This window comes from Watersipora subatra, chromosome 1, assembly GCF_963576615.1.
Source record: "Watersipora subatra chromosome 1, tzWatSuba1.1, whole genome shotgun sequence".
Taxonomy (NCBI): domain Eukaryota; kingdom Metazoa; phylum Bryozoa; class Gymnolaemata; order Cheilostomatida; family Watersiporidae; genus Watersipora; species Watersipora subatra.
Window position 1 is genome coordinate 47,247,570 of NC_088708.1, and position 16,256 is coordinate 47,263,825.

At 36.1% G+C, this 16,256-nt stretch overlaps 1 protein-coding gene across 1 annotated transcript in view; it reads right to left on the bottom strand.

Moving 5' to 3' along the window:
* LOC137397290 (threonine synthase-like 1) overlaps positions 1-14,103 on the bottom strand; it is a 31,688-nt gene extending 17,585 nt beyond the window's left edge. The window contains exons 1-11 of the mRNA XM_068083582.1: positions 13,838-14,103; positions 13,502-13,642; positions 12,783-12,921; positions 11,960-12,049; positions 11,040-11,186; positions 8,656-8,867; positions 6,179-6,378; positions 4,393-4,463; positions 2,027-2,125; positions 1,814-1,916; positions 480-645 (exon numbers count right to left, since the gene is read on the bottom strand). Coding sequence (XP_067939683.1) covers positions 480-645; positions 1,814-1,916; positions 2,027-2,125; positions 4,393-4,463; positions 6,179-6,378; positions 8,656-8,867; positions 11,040-11,186; positions 11,960-12,049; positions 12,783-12,921; positions 13,502-13,642; positions 13,838-14,011 — 1,542 coding nt within the window. The 5' untranslated portion in view covers positions 14,012-14,103. The remainder of the gene's footprint in view (positions 1-479; positions 646-1,813; positions 1,917-2,026; positions 2,126-4,392; positions 4,464-6,178; positions 6,379-8,655; positions 8,868-11,039; positions 11,187-11,959; positions 12,050-12,782; positions 12,922-13,501; positions 13,643-13,837) is intronic.
* Positions 14,104-16,256: the final 2,153 nt, after the last annotated feature.

The following is a 16,256-nucleotide window of genomic DNA, read 5'->3' on the forward strand; positions in this document are numbered from 1 at the left end:
CTTACTCTAAATAAACATAAAAACTTTTAAACTATAATCATGCTCTTTTCGATATTGAAAACATGCCAGAATTTCATAAATTATAACTTTCAAATCTGTGTCTGCATGCTTTCAGTTTCAGTTCCAGTAATATTGGCAATAATTTCTTTTTGAGGCCACAAATCTGAATCATATGGAATTCAGTTTAATGAGTTGAATAAAGATATGAATGTAAATCAGCATGTGTAATGCTTTCAATCAAATGTTAAGAGAATTGACTCGATAAAGATAAAATAACTTGATGAATCAAGCATTAAGGTTTTCTGAATAATTTCTAAGTGATTTGAGAATGTGAAAACATGGAATAGGTATTTTGTCGGTAATCGAAACATTCAGTCAGATCAGATGCTTATAATTGAAACCATAGACTAGATTCATAAAGTAACAACACATTCATCCATACGGTAACTACAATGTACTAGTAATCAGCAACTGTATACCTTAGCGTAGTAAGCACCCAGAACATTGCCAAAGTTTCCTGTTGGAACACAAACATCCACCTGCTGACCCATGTCAAGATGGCCATCCCTAACCATGAGAAGGTATGACCAAACATGGTAGACTACTTGAGGAAGGAGCCGGGCATAGTTTATAGAGTTAGCTGCACTAAAACAAACATATTTGCATATTTCCTAGAAACCAAAGCTATGAGGTAAAATGATAAAACAATGATAACAGTGGAATTGTGAAGTGATATCAGCCAGAAATCATGTGTCGAAACCACAGAGCTTGTTGAGTTATCAGCTGCAATCGTAGTGCCAGCTGTTGTCTAGCTATGTTAATAACTTATTTTAAAGATGACATATCCAACGACGTTAAATGAATCACAGGGTTTTTATGTTTCGACTGAATTTGGAGTTGACCTCCGCAGATGAATTCGCAACCTACCGCTTCAATCATTCGTAGTTGCACTTAATCAGTTTTTCTAAGACTAGCGATATATTCCTCAAAACAAAACTTAATAAAGTAGACTTGCTTTCGGGTCAAGGTCGCTTTTCAATTCATACTTCATACACTTGTTGCACTAACTCAGCCAGGATTCCTGATCAGAAATATTGTATACCAAATCATTTTTATTGTAATCGTAGCAAAACAGACTTTATTTAGCCATTACTTGCTAATTATTTCACATTTACATTTAAACACCTGGTTTTATTATTTTCTTCAAATTTTTTTCAACTGCACAGAACAATTTCTCTTCATATGAAATGTAAAAATGAGAATAGTAACTGTTGTTTTACTGTATGTTAAATAAAAATACATTTTCTGTGTAAAGAGTTATTTTATTACCCAGGCAACATTGGGCATTCAGCTAATGTGTATATAGCTAAATATATAACTAATATATATAGCTAATTGGGCTATATATATTTAGCTCATTTGACTGTATATATATAGCCAAATTAGCTATAGTTATATATATATGGTTGAGCACTCTCATGTCTTACAGTTTTCAGAATATGATGAGCACACTATTTTACAGCTTAGGCACTCTGGAATAATTCCCGAAAAGTCCCTTAAACTCTACAATGATAGTTTTTGAATATCATGGTTAAGGGTTGTCTTCCCGTGCCGCTCGAAGGTCAACTGATGAGCTCTGATAAAGACGGAACTAAACAACTGGCTATCTTGGAAATTTTCCAAGTGAATAATATAACAAACTACAGCTAAAATGAAATGATCTTGTTTATTCCTTAGCAGGGGTTATTTACAAACTTGAAAAGCTTTTGCCACATAAACTTCCACATTCTCTATATAAAAAGTCATAGCTTACCTCAATGAATAGCCAAATAGATCCCGTAACTTTTTGTTATACTTGTGGTTGGTAAAAATGTCCTTGACCGCTGTTTGGCAGAAGTCAAAGTCTTCTTTCACTCCTTCATGCAAATAAACACCTTATCACATCACCTCATGAGTCAAAAGAGTGAAAAGTTGAAACAGAGTTCGATGAAAGAATAGCATTTATTGGATAAGAGATAATGATTACCAACGATGCATGATCTTGGACTTTTGAACCCGGTAAGCTGGGCTTTCTGTATCTCACTTACACCATCTTCAGGGAAGAGCACTACCACCTCGCACTGACCTAAAACATGAAATGTATCAACTCAAGCTAATCTCTATGAGTCACAACGCCCTGAGAAATATAACAGGGCGAAGTCAAAATTACTTTCTCTCCTGCACAAATATAATCGATGGTCAGTTGCATGATTCTGAGAGAAATCAGGAAATAATCATTTTTCCTTCTAATAGTATAAGTTTATTCCTTTTGATTTAATTTCATATGAATTGCATTTTCGCTGGATATTGATTTATTATATTTTTAGTACAGTATATTTTAGTTTTAGTCTATTTTAGTCTATGTAAATCTCAGTGTTTGTCCATCTGTCCATCACTAAACTGAATGAAAAATATTTTGCCAATATTCGACTGTTTTAAAGAAAGTAGCTCTGCTATCTTAAAGGTGGGACAACCCCAACTTTATGTAAAACCTTAAAGGTTGACTTGCAACAAAATTCACATTACAGTTATTTGGTATCAAAAGATTCACCATGTCTTACTCTGCTGTGTTGTAGGTGCAAAATATGCGGAAATGTGTTTACAAGCTCCTAAAAGCTCAAAAACAAAAAGCCGCCGTAGATTGGAATCAGTTTATTTCTCTGATGTAGTCATTACATTTGGTTATTGTTTTGACACGTGATGTTCTCACGTGAATTGAAAGGCCAATAAAAGGCTCAAAACTTCTCGTAGCACTAATTTATGACCAACACTTCGGATTTTACCGAAGACCCCGTATCAAATATAGATGCTCGCTACTTTACAATTTTGCTTCGGCTTGGTCTAATCATCTAGTCGTAATCTCATCATGTGACCCATACTTCACAAATAATTTCTGCAGCAATTTTCGTTTATCACAGGCGACTAACAGGCTCGTCGTGTTTATCAGACAATGATATGTACTCCTTCGAGCCAAGGTTGAAAATTTAAACGAATTTTTATGGTAGGTTATAGAATATCAGTGCTGAAAGTGACAGCATTACAATGACGATAAAATAGATGCATAAGAACAATAGACATGGTTTTATTGAATGCGTGAAGCATATTTGTGAAAATATTTCGATGAATGAGGCTGCGTGAAATTGTAAACAGAAGCCATCTTGTACAATTACGTCCCATTTGAGCCGTTTTGGAAAGAGATTCCAATCTACGGCAGTCTCGTGATGGCTGCGATTAACTGTTCGTTTTTGAGCTTTTAAAAGCTTTTAATCACATTTCCACATATTTTGCACCTACAACACAGCAAAGTAAGAAATAGTGAATATTTTGATATCAAATAACTGTAATGTGAATTTTGTTGCAAGACAACTTTCAAGTAAAAAATCTTATCCATCTTTTAATCTATCACTAAAAACAGCTGTTGCTTTATACGAGTAAAACGCCTTCCCTTACAACCAAGTCTTCTAAAAACTATAAGGCTAGTAGCGCACTTTTATTCATCGACGAATATTGATAAGCAAAGAATGGGTATACAATACAGAGCCATGTCATTAGATGATGAAATGTGTAACAAAGCAAACAGCCATGTCATTAGATGATGAAATGTGTAACAAAGCAAACAGCCATGTCATTAGATGATGAAATGTGTAACAAAGCAAACAGCCATGTCATTAGATGATGAAATGTGTAACAAAGCAAACAGCCATGTCATTAGATGATGAAATGTGTAACAAAGCAAACAGCCATGTCATTAGATGATGAAATGTGTAACAAAGCAAACAGCCATGTCATTAGATGATGAAATGTGTAACAAAGCAAACAGCCATGTCATTAGATGATGAAATGTGTAACAAAGCAAACAGCCATGTCATTAGATGATGAAATGTGTAACAAAGCAAACAGCCAAATACTGAAAATTACAATTGGGTGTGGTATTTTTTCACCCAAGAACTTAATTTATCACTAGTTCCCCATTTTAAAAGTCAGCGATCTCGCATTATGTCATGATGCAATCAAAAATGCAAAGAAGACAAATCCAAAATAACATCAAAACATAAAAATTCCTGACTGTCTGAAACTTCTATAGACTGTTAACCAGGGGTGTAGCATAGTTGGGATGCTTTAGAATTGCACTGCGTCATTGCAGTTTAGTAAGCTGTAGTTATATACATGTATGAATTGGTATATTACAACTGGTATGTATATATATTTAGAATTTACACATTTAGAATTGGTATATATATACCAAAGAATATATGGCATGAGTAGTATCAGTCGTTATTAGCAAACTCACACCATGAGGCTGCAAGCAACTTGTGAGAACCAAACCCTTTACTAGTTACTGTAACTACCAACTTGTGTGTTTGGTGAAGGCATCCAGCACTGCGCCTCCAGTATCCCCAGATGTCGCCACCAATATGAGAGATCTGAAATGAACTAATTATTAGGAATAGTACCAATAGACTCACATATCACCCGAACTAGAGAGTGTTCAGATGATATGTGAAAATGGTTATTCATGTCGGACATCAATGCAGGATCATTTCACAACACAAGCTGCAGAGGTATGATAGATGACACTAAGAGTATTCTTTCTAGTTATGCTAGTACCTGGCAGCCGATGCACTGTGAGAGATTGCCATCAGTAATATAACCATCAGCACAATTACTGCCAAATAGTGTGGTGCAGATGGTAGCATAACTGACTGCTATGCCAAATGTCTGGGTTTGAATCTTGTGTGATGCAATCTTTTTTCTCAACATCTACCTGTGGCTTTAGGCAGACAGATGCGGCTCTTATTATAGTAAAATTCTCAAAGATATTCCCATTGACAGGTATACACTCTTTCAAAACAATTTACAGCAGGGAATGATTACTCCCAATAAAACATTCTTATTATTAGTGTTCCTCATTTAATTTGTCAACCTGGTCAATGATAAGCTAGAAATGATCTTTAACAAATGGAGCTGTGTCTGTCTCCAGGTTTAGATGCTAGAATAAAAGATTGCGATAAATGGGATTTGAACTCAAGGCATTCAGCTTGGACCAACACTCTAACAGCCGCGCATGTTGATCACATACAGACACTTCAGAATAATTGTGCAGAGAATTATTCTGTGTGCTTTATCACAGAAAAGGCAAGCAGAAATAAATCGAAAAGAAACCATTCATTGATAATTTCCTGCTGCACATCTGACGATCTCTCCCAGCATACTAGACTGCCAGAGTACTGGTCATTTATAGAAGTACACACATGAATGACGAGGAGCCAGCTTCGTACACCAATATACTGATTAGGACATACAATATTCAGTGTACTGGCACAAGAAGTGACCTGACTTGAAAGGTAGTACATGCAAGCATTACATCATACAGTCATAGTATTCTACCTAATATGGTCATACAGGATGAAAGTTTGTCTTATACCATGACTGATGGTATCACAACTCATGACTAATGAGTTGTGAAAGAGAAAGAAGACACTGGAGTTATGCTAGACAATAGACAATCTGTGAAAATCGTTTTCATGGAAATAAAGGCTGTTCATTTTCCTCAGAGCCAAATGTATGTATGTATAAGTTTTTATTGGCACTAGTAATCATCAACAAATTGATGCTTTTTGTTACCAAAACAAAAAATGAGAAGACAGAAATCAGTAAATAGAGTGAGTTGTAAAAGGTGTTTTAAAACTTGGTAATCTAATAGTATTGCGGAGGAATCGGGATGGTGAATTGTAGTTTGTAGGGACAAAAAGTTCAAAAACTGAAACATATGACGGTGGATGTAGTATGTTGGCGTCATGCAAAAGAAAAAGATAATCGTCATACGCGTGGAAAGATAAATAAAAATATTCTGGGCATAGTCTTCGAGGTATTTTGAAACCTGTAACACAAATGCAAAAACGAGCAAGCTTGTAATAATGCAATATGTTCAAAGATTTGGTGATGTGATTGGTGGAAGTGTGATAAGCTGGAATACGTGATCGGTGGTACACAAGTCTTAGTATAGATTTCTGTAAGAGGAATTTCCTTTTTCTGTTGTCGATATGGTGAGACAGAGAAATACATATCAACGCCAAATCAGAGAATTACACTCAAAATATAAATGTCAGCCAGAGCATGCTCTGTCATGAACTCTCACCTGAGTCCATCATCTCGCTGTTTGACAGCGTAGTCATATATTCTGGCCATCAGCTGGAGAGGAATATCTTTGAAGGAAGCAGTTGGTCCATGGAACAGTTCAAGCAGGTACTGGTTCTTTTCCAGTGGTACAACAGGGGCAATATCCTCATGACCAAAGTTTTCATGGTTGTATGCTTTGCCGACCATGTGCCTTAGCTCCTGAAATAAATGCTGCCTTTATCTATTAGAGTGCTGGAGCATGTGATACATACCAAACACATGTGTAGAAAGGTGGAAACTTTTGGTAGAACACATGCTACATGTAGAGAGTACAACTAAAGTAAACATCATCAAACAAACCCTAAACTTTTATTACCATGAATCGACAATCTGCATTTGCATGTTGCAGGAAAAATATATGAATGATCCTTCCAACTTCTAATAATAACCTAGGTGGCTATAGGTAGTCACTACTCTTTCCCAACTATGGCACTAGACTACTTGTACTACAGAAATTAGTACTGACAGTCTTAGACTTTTTTGGGCAGAACTTTCTAGCGCAAACTTTCTTGCACAGGAATGTTCGGCTTAGACATTTTAGCTCTGCCATTTTTACACCAAAGTATCTGCATGCATCTGATACAGCTGATACACAACAAATAAACAACGCGATGATAACAAGAAAATACCAAAAAAACACATTATATTCATGAATTGTCACACATGATACCTTTTTCTTCAAAATACATAAAAAAATAAACTGAAATTGAAACTGAAATAAACTTGTTACACTTACGAGTTTTAAGTTTTGTTTAGAGAATCCATGGGTGGTAAAACTCCATGAGCTTTTACCAAGGTGTTTGGTATGGTTACTAACTGTTGATGTATTTTCTAAAGGTTTCGTGGTTCAGAGTTTTATTGCAAACTTAACATGAGAAGCTTCAATTGATGCAGTTGATGATCCGTGGCCATTTTGGTTTATTCCATCAATCACTTCACCATCATTAGGGTGAAGTGATTAACGGAATAAACTTCATCATCTTCCTTTCCATGTATTTTTATGCTCACATCGTCAAAATTTGATTGAAGTATCTCGTTAACTACATCTGTCAAATACGTAAATGTAGCCGTTATGTACAAATGTTTCTCTTCCACTCTGTTGAGCCATGAATTCACACCGGAAGATTGATCTATTCTGAGCTTGTAACGACCTCAAAAGGTCCTGTGCCACCAAAAATTCTTGCGACAGAATGTCTGCGCCAAAAGGTTGCATTCTATATTACCAAAACTTTCAGCACCATATACACCATGGGTAGTTGACACACACATACTGTAACTGTATTGACCAGCCTTCGACTCTGCCTGAGTAAATTTGTGCTTAGTAGAGGTTTATCAATTCTGGTTATCACAGATCCTCTCACCCAATCGAATGGCTCGCAGGTGCTTCATGACAAAATCTATAAATAATCTCGCTGATCCAGTGGGCAAGAGTCTTTTCAGATGCAAACAAGTTTACCTCTTTTACCAATTCAATCTGTTTATTTGAATTGTACTTGCAATGATAACCGAATACGCAACCTTGACCAAGATTTTATAATATAAGTTGAGGTAAAGCAGAAGTGTTGTGGGTTGTTGAGCAAATTACAGCAAAGATGGAATTAGACTTTCCTTGAACCATAAACTCAGAGAGTGACATCACACAATGAATAGCCTTTTGTTTCTCGTGCTACAAGCGTATGACTGCTCAAGAGATGTATGAACGCAAGATTTCAACTGTGACAGACAAGCGGTTTCAACATATCAATCAACTCAACACAACCAGATATGCGAAAATTACAAAATTTGATGGCTACAAATGAGATGGCTGGTAAGTTATATAAAACTAATCTGCAGGAAATTTATTAATTTTTTGTACCTACCCACTGCCTTACATTGTACCTACTATAAACCTACACTGTAGCTACTATAAACCTACATTTTACCTACTATAAACCTACACTGTACCTACTATAAACCTACACTGTACCTACTATAAACCTACATTGTACCTACTATAAACCTACACTGTAGCTACTATAAACCTACACTGTAACTACTATAAACCTACACTGTAGCTACTATAAACCTACACTGTACCTACTACAAACCTACATGGTAACTACTATAAAACTACACTTTACCTACTACAACCCTACATTGTATCTACCCATAAGCTTACAATGTGCTGACTTACAAACCTACACATCAGCCTACAATCCTACACCGAACCTTCTCATAATCCTTGCAAGACCATCCCAATTCAATATTAGGATATTACAAGTAGTAAAGTCTATACTATTCCTGACAAAGTAACCAATCGGTAAGGAGTAAGATAACACCATAAATTGGCATAGTCCACGAAACACACACAAAAAATTGTCTGCTCATTTACCCACAGCATGACAACATGATTGAGTGTAAATATCGTGTCCTTTAGTGTAATAAGCTGATGCCTACCTGACGCGGAATATCTGAAGGTTGTATCCATTGCTCCAGTACCTTGAGAGCGCAGTCGGTGTAGGGAACCCCTACAAGCCTCCCCCATTGGCCTTCATTCATAGCAGGAACCGGATCATTGCTTACATAGAGACCTCTATCAGGTGCCAGCCCTTGCAGAGTAACATCAAGGAAACTCTGTGAAAAACCAGCTGTGCGTGTAGATGTGTGACCTAAAGAAAGGGGGCATTATCAACAACAGACTGTTTAATGTTGGAGTTGTGCTACCTATTGGTAAAATGAATGAAGACTTATGGAGAAAATAAAGAAATTGTAATAAATTAACACGAAAATAATTTTTCTACAGAACTATATGACATAACTCTTGTGTTTATGGTGAGTGGTTTGTTGCTCCCTGACTAGCAATTTAACACGGAAATACTGAGACTAGCCATCCACTCAAAATAAAATGTCGGCTGCTGTCATCAGCGAAATCAAGTAATATTTATTTGGTAAAATGCTATTAAAAACTTATTTATAAAGGCACAGGGTGAAGCTCTTCTAATTGGTTAGACAAGCACATAATTTATTTCCATCTCTCACACAACCCAAGTCCCAAAAGCCGTTCAACGTTCAGTTACAAGTTAGGAGCAACTAAATTGAGTAAGAAACAAAGGTACTGTTTGATAAGACCACCCATGATATGTGCTAGACACAATCAGTGTTTAGTACTGTTATTTTGGTTTTTATGCCATTCGTACCCTACTAGTGAACTTATGTGAACAGACACTTGGGTGGTCTGCCGTGACATAAGTCGACTAATGAAAGTTTAATCTATCAACTATAGACTAGCCTGAGGAACACTAAGCGCATGCAGAAAAAGGGTGGGCCTAAAGGTAGACCGTAGCGACACTGAGATAAATCAGCAACGAACAGCCTGTGAAGAGGGAGTAAGGCAAAGGACTTGATGATGATGATGATGATAAGAACATAGGGTAAGACTAGACTCGGGGTTGGAAAAAATCATGATTTTTTTTAATTGAATTTTTTTATTTAAACCAGGTTTTTTTATTTATTCAGATTTTTTTGAAAACATCAATGAGCAGCTTTTTTTCATAACCGCTAACATAATATTATTTTATTTTGTTGAAAAGTGCCACATAAAAACATTAGTAGCATAACAAAACAACTTTGCATCACTTTAATTTATTAAAAGTTGTTTTTATTTCAATTTTGACCAAGTTGTGCAGTTCATATGCACAGTAGACCCTCTATAAGTCCCATTTTTTGGGAGTCAGCCTTTGAGATGGGAAAGTTCTGAAGAAAATAAATCGAACATGATATTTTAGGATGACTTAAATCATGATTTAAATCATTTGATTTTAATCGGCCCAGCGACTAGTCGACAGCAACACAGAGAGGCAGCAGCGTTGAGAATAGATGTTTGTACACGATCCTATGATGGGTACAGATAAGAGATAATAGTGGTCACATGAGAGGTATATAGAGAATAGATATGTGGTCACATGATGGTACAGAGAATAGATACATGGTCACATGACGGTACAGTGAACAGATGCATGGTCACATGACGGTACAGTGAACAGATGCATGGTCACATGATGGTACAGTGAACAGATACATGGTCACATGATGGTACAGTGAACAGATGCATGGTCACATGACGGTACAGTGAACAGATGCATGGTCACATGATGGTACAGTGAACAGATGCATGGTCACATGATGGTACAGTGAACAGATGCATGGTCACATGACAGTACAGTGAACAGATGCATGGTCACATGATGGTACAGTGAACAGATGCATGGTCACATGATGGTCAAGTGAACAGATGCATGGTCACATGATGGTACAGTGAACAGATGCATGGTCACATGATGGTACAGTGAACAGATGCATGGTCACATGATGGTCAAGTGAACAGATGCATGGTCACATGATGGTACAGTGAATAGATACATGGTCACATGACGGTACAGTGAACAGATGCATGGTCACATGATGGTACAGAGAACAGATGCATGGTCACATGATGGTACAGTGAACAGATGCATGGTCACATGATGGTACAGTGAACAGATGCATGGTCACATGATGGGTACAGACAATAGATACATGGTCACATGATGGTACAGTGAACAGATGCATGGCGACATGATGGGTACAGACAATAGATACATGGTCACATGATGGTACAATGAACAGATAATTGGTTACATAAAAATTTTTGTTACAAACATCCCATCCATAAAAACTGATGCTGAATACCTCTGAACTTTTAATTTGAATAAAATATAGAAATCAAATTTACAAGAACACATATTTAAACCTACTACTAACAAAAAAGAAAAAATGTGACATAGAGAGGCATAGGTACCCACCCTGGTTCTCCTTGTACTTTTTTAAAGCCTCTAAAGCCTTGTGTGAAATCGAAGCAACTGAGTCTTGCGGCTCGCAGATGACTCTGATGTCATAGTGTTTCTCATAGAACTGCTGCCGGTATTTGAGAATCGTCCGCATGTCTTGGCCTGCACAAATCCTAGTTTCGTAATTAACATTCCATTCTAACATATTCCTTATCAACATATTCAACAAGAAATTTGGGCATAAAGTTGTTAACTCATACCACTGAGCTACCATATAAAAATAAAATTGCCGTTATGCAGAGGCCAAAGTGAGACAACTAAAGCATGCATCAGGGTGAGAGAGCAGCTCATCGCCATCCTATCTTCATAGCTAAATAAATTCAACAAAACTCCCATATATACCTGTAATGCTGATCAAATTAATATTTGCCGACTATTAAATTTAACTCCAACATTCATAGCAGACATGATTCTCCTTTTTATTGCACCCAAATTCATTGTTCTTCAGAAAACTAATCAATAAAAGCAGAAAATTCCAACCCTATTTGATCTTGATTGTGGCCTTTTTTTGAGAAAACAGAATAACCACAAGTTGGGCCCTCTGCAGCAGTTAAATTGGATGTAATATCAAATCGCCAGATATCAACATGCATATTATAACAGACAAAAGTATGAAGTTCACCAAACTCTTGTGTTTCGTGTCCAAATGACAGGTTGTCATGAAATAAGAGTAAATAGTAGAGCTGAGTGAAAGGTGGATGGCATAGTAACTTACCCTTTTCCTGGCCCTCAGTACTAGTAACTTACCCTCTTCCTGGCCCAAAATACTAGTAACTTACCCTCTTCCTGGCACACAATATGTGCAACTTACCCTCTTTCTGGCCCACAATACGTGCAACTTACCCTCTTTCTGGCCCACAATACGTGCAACTTACCCTCTTCCTGACCCACAATACGTGCAACTTTCATCCTTGCCAGTCTCTCCAGTATGTCTTCATCAAGTACATCCAGGTAGACCAAGGTGCCTAAACCAGGTACAAAAACTAAATATTTTAACAGTGAAACAGCAGAAGATGAGTATAAATGATGAAATAATTAATAAAAGACAAAATAAAATATTCCCAAGGACTTTCGGCAGCCAAAACTACCAAGTAAATATGTCAGAATGAAGCAACATCCACTTCGTTTTATTTTGATTCAGATGACAAATCTCTTGAGAATAGATCTGCCAAATAATTTGTATATAGAATGAATGCAGTTGTAAATGACTAAAAATTTCTCCAGGCTAACAATGGAGGAAAAAATAGTTTACCTTGCTTGAAGAGGAAAAGATGACAACTTTAACAGTTATGTTGGAAGTTGGAAAAGACAACAAATTTTAGCAAGGATTAGTTCAGTTTACTTTAAGAGCCAAAGAGTGATGAATTTAACAGTTACATGACGTTGTAGAGAAATTATCCATCATGTTCATTCTTTCAAGATCTTAACAGCAATAGAAACAAGGTGAATATGGCATCATGCAAAATGCTTCAAGCTCTTTAAAAGTAGATGTGATGTGTTTAGATTGAATAAAATTTTATTTTTTTGTAGAAGCGCTAACAGGAAGGTTTATTCAAGTTACACATTATGTTGAAAATATTGGCGCAGATTATTTATATTTATTTTTTAAATAATTACAAAATAAACTTTAACCTCGTCTGCTACCGTTGACTATTTCTCAGACTAACATTTGAAAAGGTAAACAATGGTAGAACTGACCAAGCTTCCGGGCGTGAGACATTGCATCATCATTCATAGGTTGCGAGCCCGTCAGAGAAATTATAGAATCTGATGTTTTGAATGTCATAAATGCTTTCGCTTCGAGCTCCAGAAACCTCTTTCCACCAACTTCTGCTAACTGAAATTTATTAAGAAAGATGCTAGAAAGTACTGTCGCAAGTTTCTTCTAATGTTTAAAATATATTTATGTGTTTTAAAGGTGTTCCTACTTTTAGGTCCGGTAAGGTGACCAGGTATTTTTCCCAGGTGCCCTAGTTGATGTTAAAGAGCAATTTATGGTCTCTAAAGATGTTCATAGTTAATGCTATATTTGGGCAATTGAAGCCGTCTAAAATATATTTAGTTAGTGCTAAAAATCAATTTGCTAAAGTCAAACCTAGCTAATTTTGTAGAGTAACTCATACACTTTAAAGGTTTGTTTAGATTCTGAATCATTGATGGTCTAAACTTGTGCACAGTTAAAACTCAGCATGGCAATGTTAACAAATTAAATGCAAACAATTAACTTCAAGATGTCTCCTTACTTTGACATTATGAGAATGAGTTGAACATAAAATGAACAAATTATAAGGTTTTGAACATACCACTACATTGCTATAAATCCCAAGTCATAAAGCATTATTTATGTAAAACTAGAGATCAAATATTGCATATCTATTTTCTCAGTTTCAATAAGGCTATTTTGTAACTTATGAGACCTTTTCAGCAACAGACATCTGCCAAGTCGGCTCCAAGAGGTGGTCATCTACATCGAAGACTTTCATATCAAGTTCTTCTGCGATTTGTTGCGCTATGGTTGTCTTTCCAGCTCCAGGGCTTCCAAGTAGCAAAATGTTATTCTACAGAACACGTTATGAGGCGTGCCAGAACATCAAACTTCAGGCATCTTGAAGAGGCGCTCAAGTATTAGTAAAATCATAGTGTATTGGAAGAAAGTATATGAGATGAAGACTTATAATAGCATATCAGAGGATTAAAATGAAACACAGAAAACCAACCTTGCAAAAAAGTAATAGTTAAGGTAAATAACTCACATCACGCCTGTTTTGGGTAGTTTTGAGAAAGGTCTTATGAGTGGAATAGAGGGCTGAGCTTGTTGGATGATTTGAACAATGATGATGAACAGGTTCATAGCTCAACAACCAACTTCTTTTTGGCAGAGAAAAACATGCAGAGTATAGCACTCTCCGTTTAAATAATCTCAGCATTGTATGAGCTATGTCCACAGACACTGATCCAGAGAAATATATCTGCGGTGGGCATGAAGTTTCGCTCTGTTTGCTGTACTACAGTTCCTCAGCAATCTGCAAAAAAAGTAAACGTATTAAAAAAGACATGACATTCTAATAAACCTTACATTGTAACAGCGTGTAACGTCTTTCATGGTTTTTGTCCTCATTTCTTACTGGACAGCCTACAAGTTTTCAACTCATTTCAACCTATGTAATATGAACAAAGTGAATACAATCTTACAATTATAACGAAAATATCATTATTAGCTTACTCATCTTAGCAGAGAAACATATTTTAAACCCTATGAGTCACATCATTTATTTGATTTTAGTGGCTAACTGCTGTCCTTTTCTTTTTTTTCTTTTTTTTTTATTGTTTGATTTTATGATTCTTTACGGCATAATTTGAAAAACATACCTGTCTGAAATGGAATTATTGCCAATATGTAGTATGAAGTATGTGTTTGTTGTACGTTCAGTTATAGCGATGAAAAACGCTAACGAAAAAACCATTTCGCACTGGAATTGAATTGAAAAACTCCAGATATGCCGACAAACGCGCTAACAACTACACCACGCAGCCACCATGTCATACTATGGAATAATTGTGTACCTACTTATTACAACTGTCAGTTTTTAAGGGTGATTGGTTAAAATATGCACACTTCACGCTTCATTTAGCACGGTTGAACTAATAGAAGAGAAATACATGCCCAGACTTCTCCAAAATGTTATAAATGTATGCATACTAATGAACGACCAGCGTGGCGCGGGCAATAAAATAATTACCCAATGGATTTGAGTAACTTACCTGGTAAGCTAGTAACTTAAGCTAGTCTAAATCTTTACTATAATAATAACCGTGAAGCCAGCTTGATGTTAGATCTAATGACGTTACACGCAATGACGTTACCGTAACTTCAAGCTGGTCAATAGTAATTTCGCAAGCTGTATAAATATGTGCCCTATTATGCCATAGTACGCAAGGATACCGTAGTGTTTTGGGTTACATTACCAGTCTGCAGACCTAGAAACTACGAGCTCAAATCCAGTACAAAATGAATTTTTCATTTTTAAAACTATCATTATAACTGGACAGACGAATGACAGACAAACACTGAGATTTATATAGTAGATAAACTAGCCGGATGCCCGACGTTACACGGGTATTAAAAACAGTCTATAAACAGTGGCAGGTAATGTAGCTGCCATTGGCTAATTTGAGTAAGCTAGTACAGTATAAGTAATGCTAAGCTTACTAATAAGAGCTGTGAAAGCAAACTTTAGTGGCGTCGCGCGTAACACAGAGCCACTATGCGTGTTTTAACCCAGATAACGACTATCTGCTCAATGAATCCATTGTATCTTGTGTAGCTTAACAGGTTACCTTGTCGCCTTGTGAACAGGAGGTCCCCAGATCAAATTCTCGGGAATACAGATTTTTGTTGCTAGGTTTTAATCACTTAAACTGGACATATGGTGTACGAAAAACAAACACTGATATTTCTATATATAAATATAGCATAAACTTATAGCACACCCAGAAATAAGCCAACACCTTCATTTAAAAATTGGAATAGTAAATGGCGGGATATGATAAATGTGGGATATGATGACAAAAAATAAATTTTCCTCCAAAAACTTTTTTATTACCCGCCATTCAGCTAATATAGCAGTGTATATATATACATATATATATACATAGATATGCATATATATATATATGTATATATATTATATAGGCAATATTTACAGTCTCTCGCGTAAAATTGCTCAATGATAAAATAGAGCAATGTAAAATTAATTAATTTTAATTTTGTACCTATATATATATTTTTCAAAGTATGTGTGTCCCTCCAGCTAGAGCTATTATTAGAATAACTGTAGCTAGACAACGTCGACGCAATGCCATGCCGTCATTAGAAGCCTAGCGCTTATTAACTAGCATACTAGAATTTTCCATTGGCAATGTGCCAGGCTATTAGCAAGCTGTAGGAAACTCTCCTTACTTGTCATTGTTTATAAGTTGATTTTTAATACCATTTTCTATTGGCACTGTACCAGGCTGATAGCAAGTGGTAGGCAACTCTCATCACTTCTCATTGTTTTTCATTTTTCATACCAGGTCAACACCTGGAGGCCCAGCTAGTATATTTATACATATATATAAAAACAAGACAAGTTATAAAGCGACTAAAATTTATTGCACTGCAATATTGTT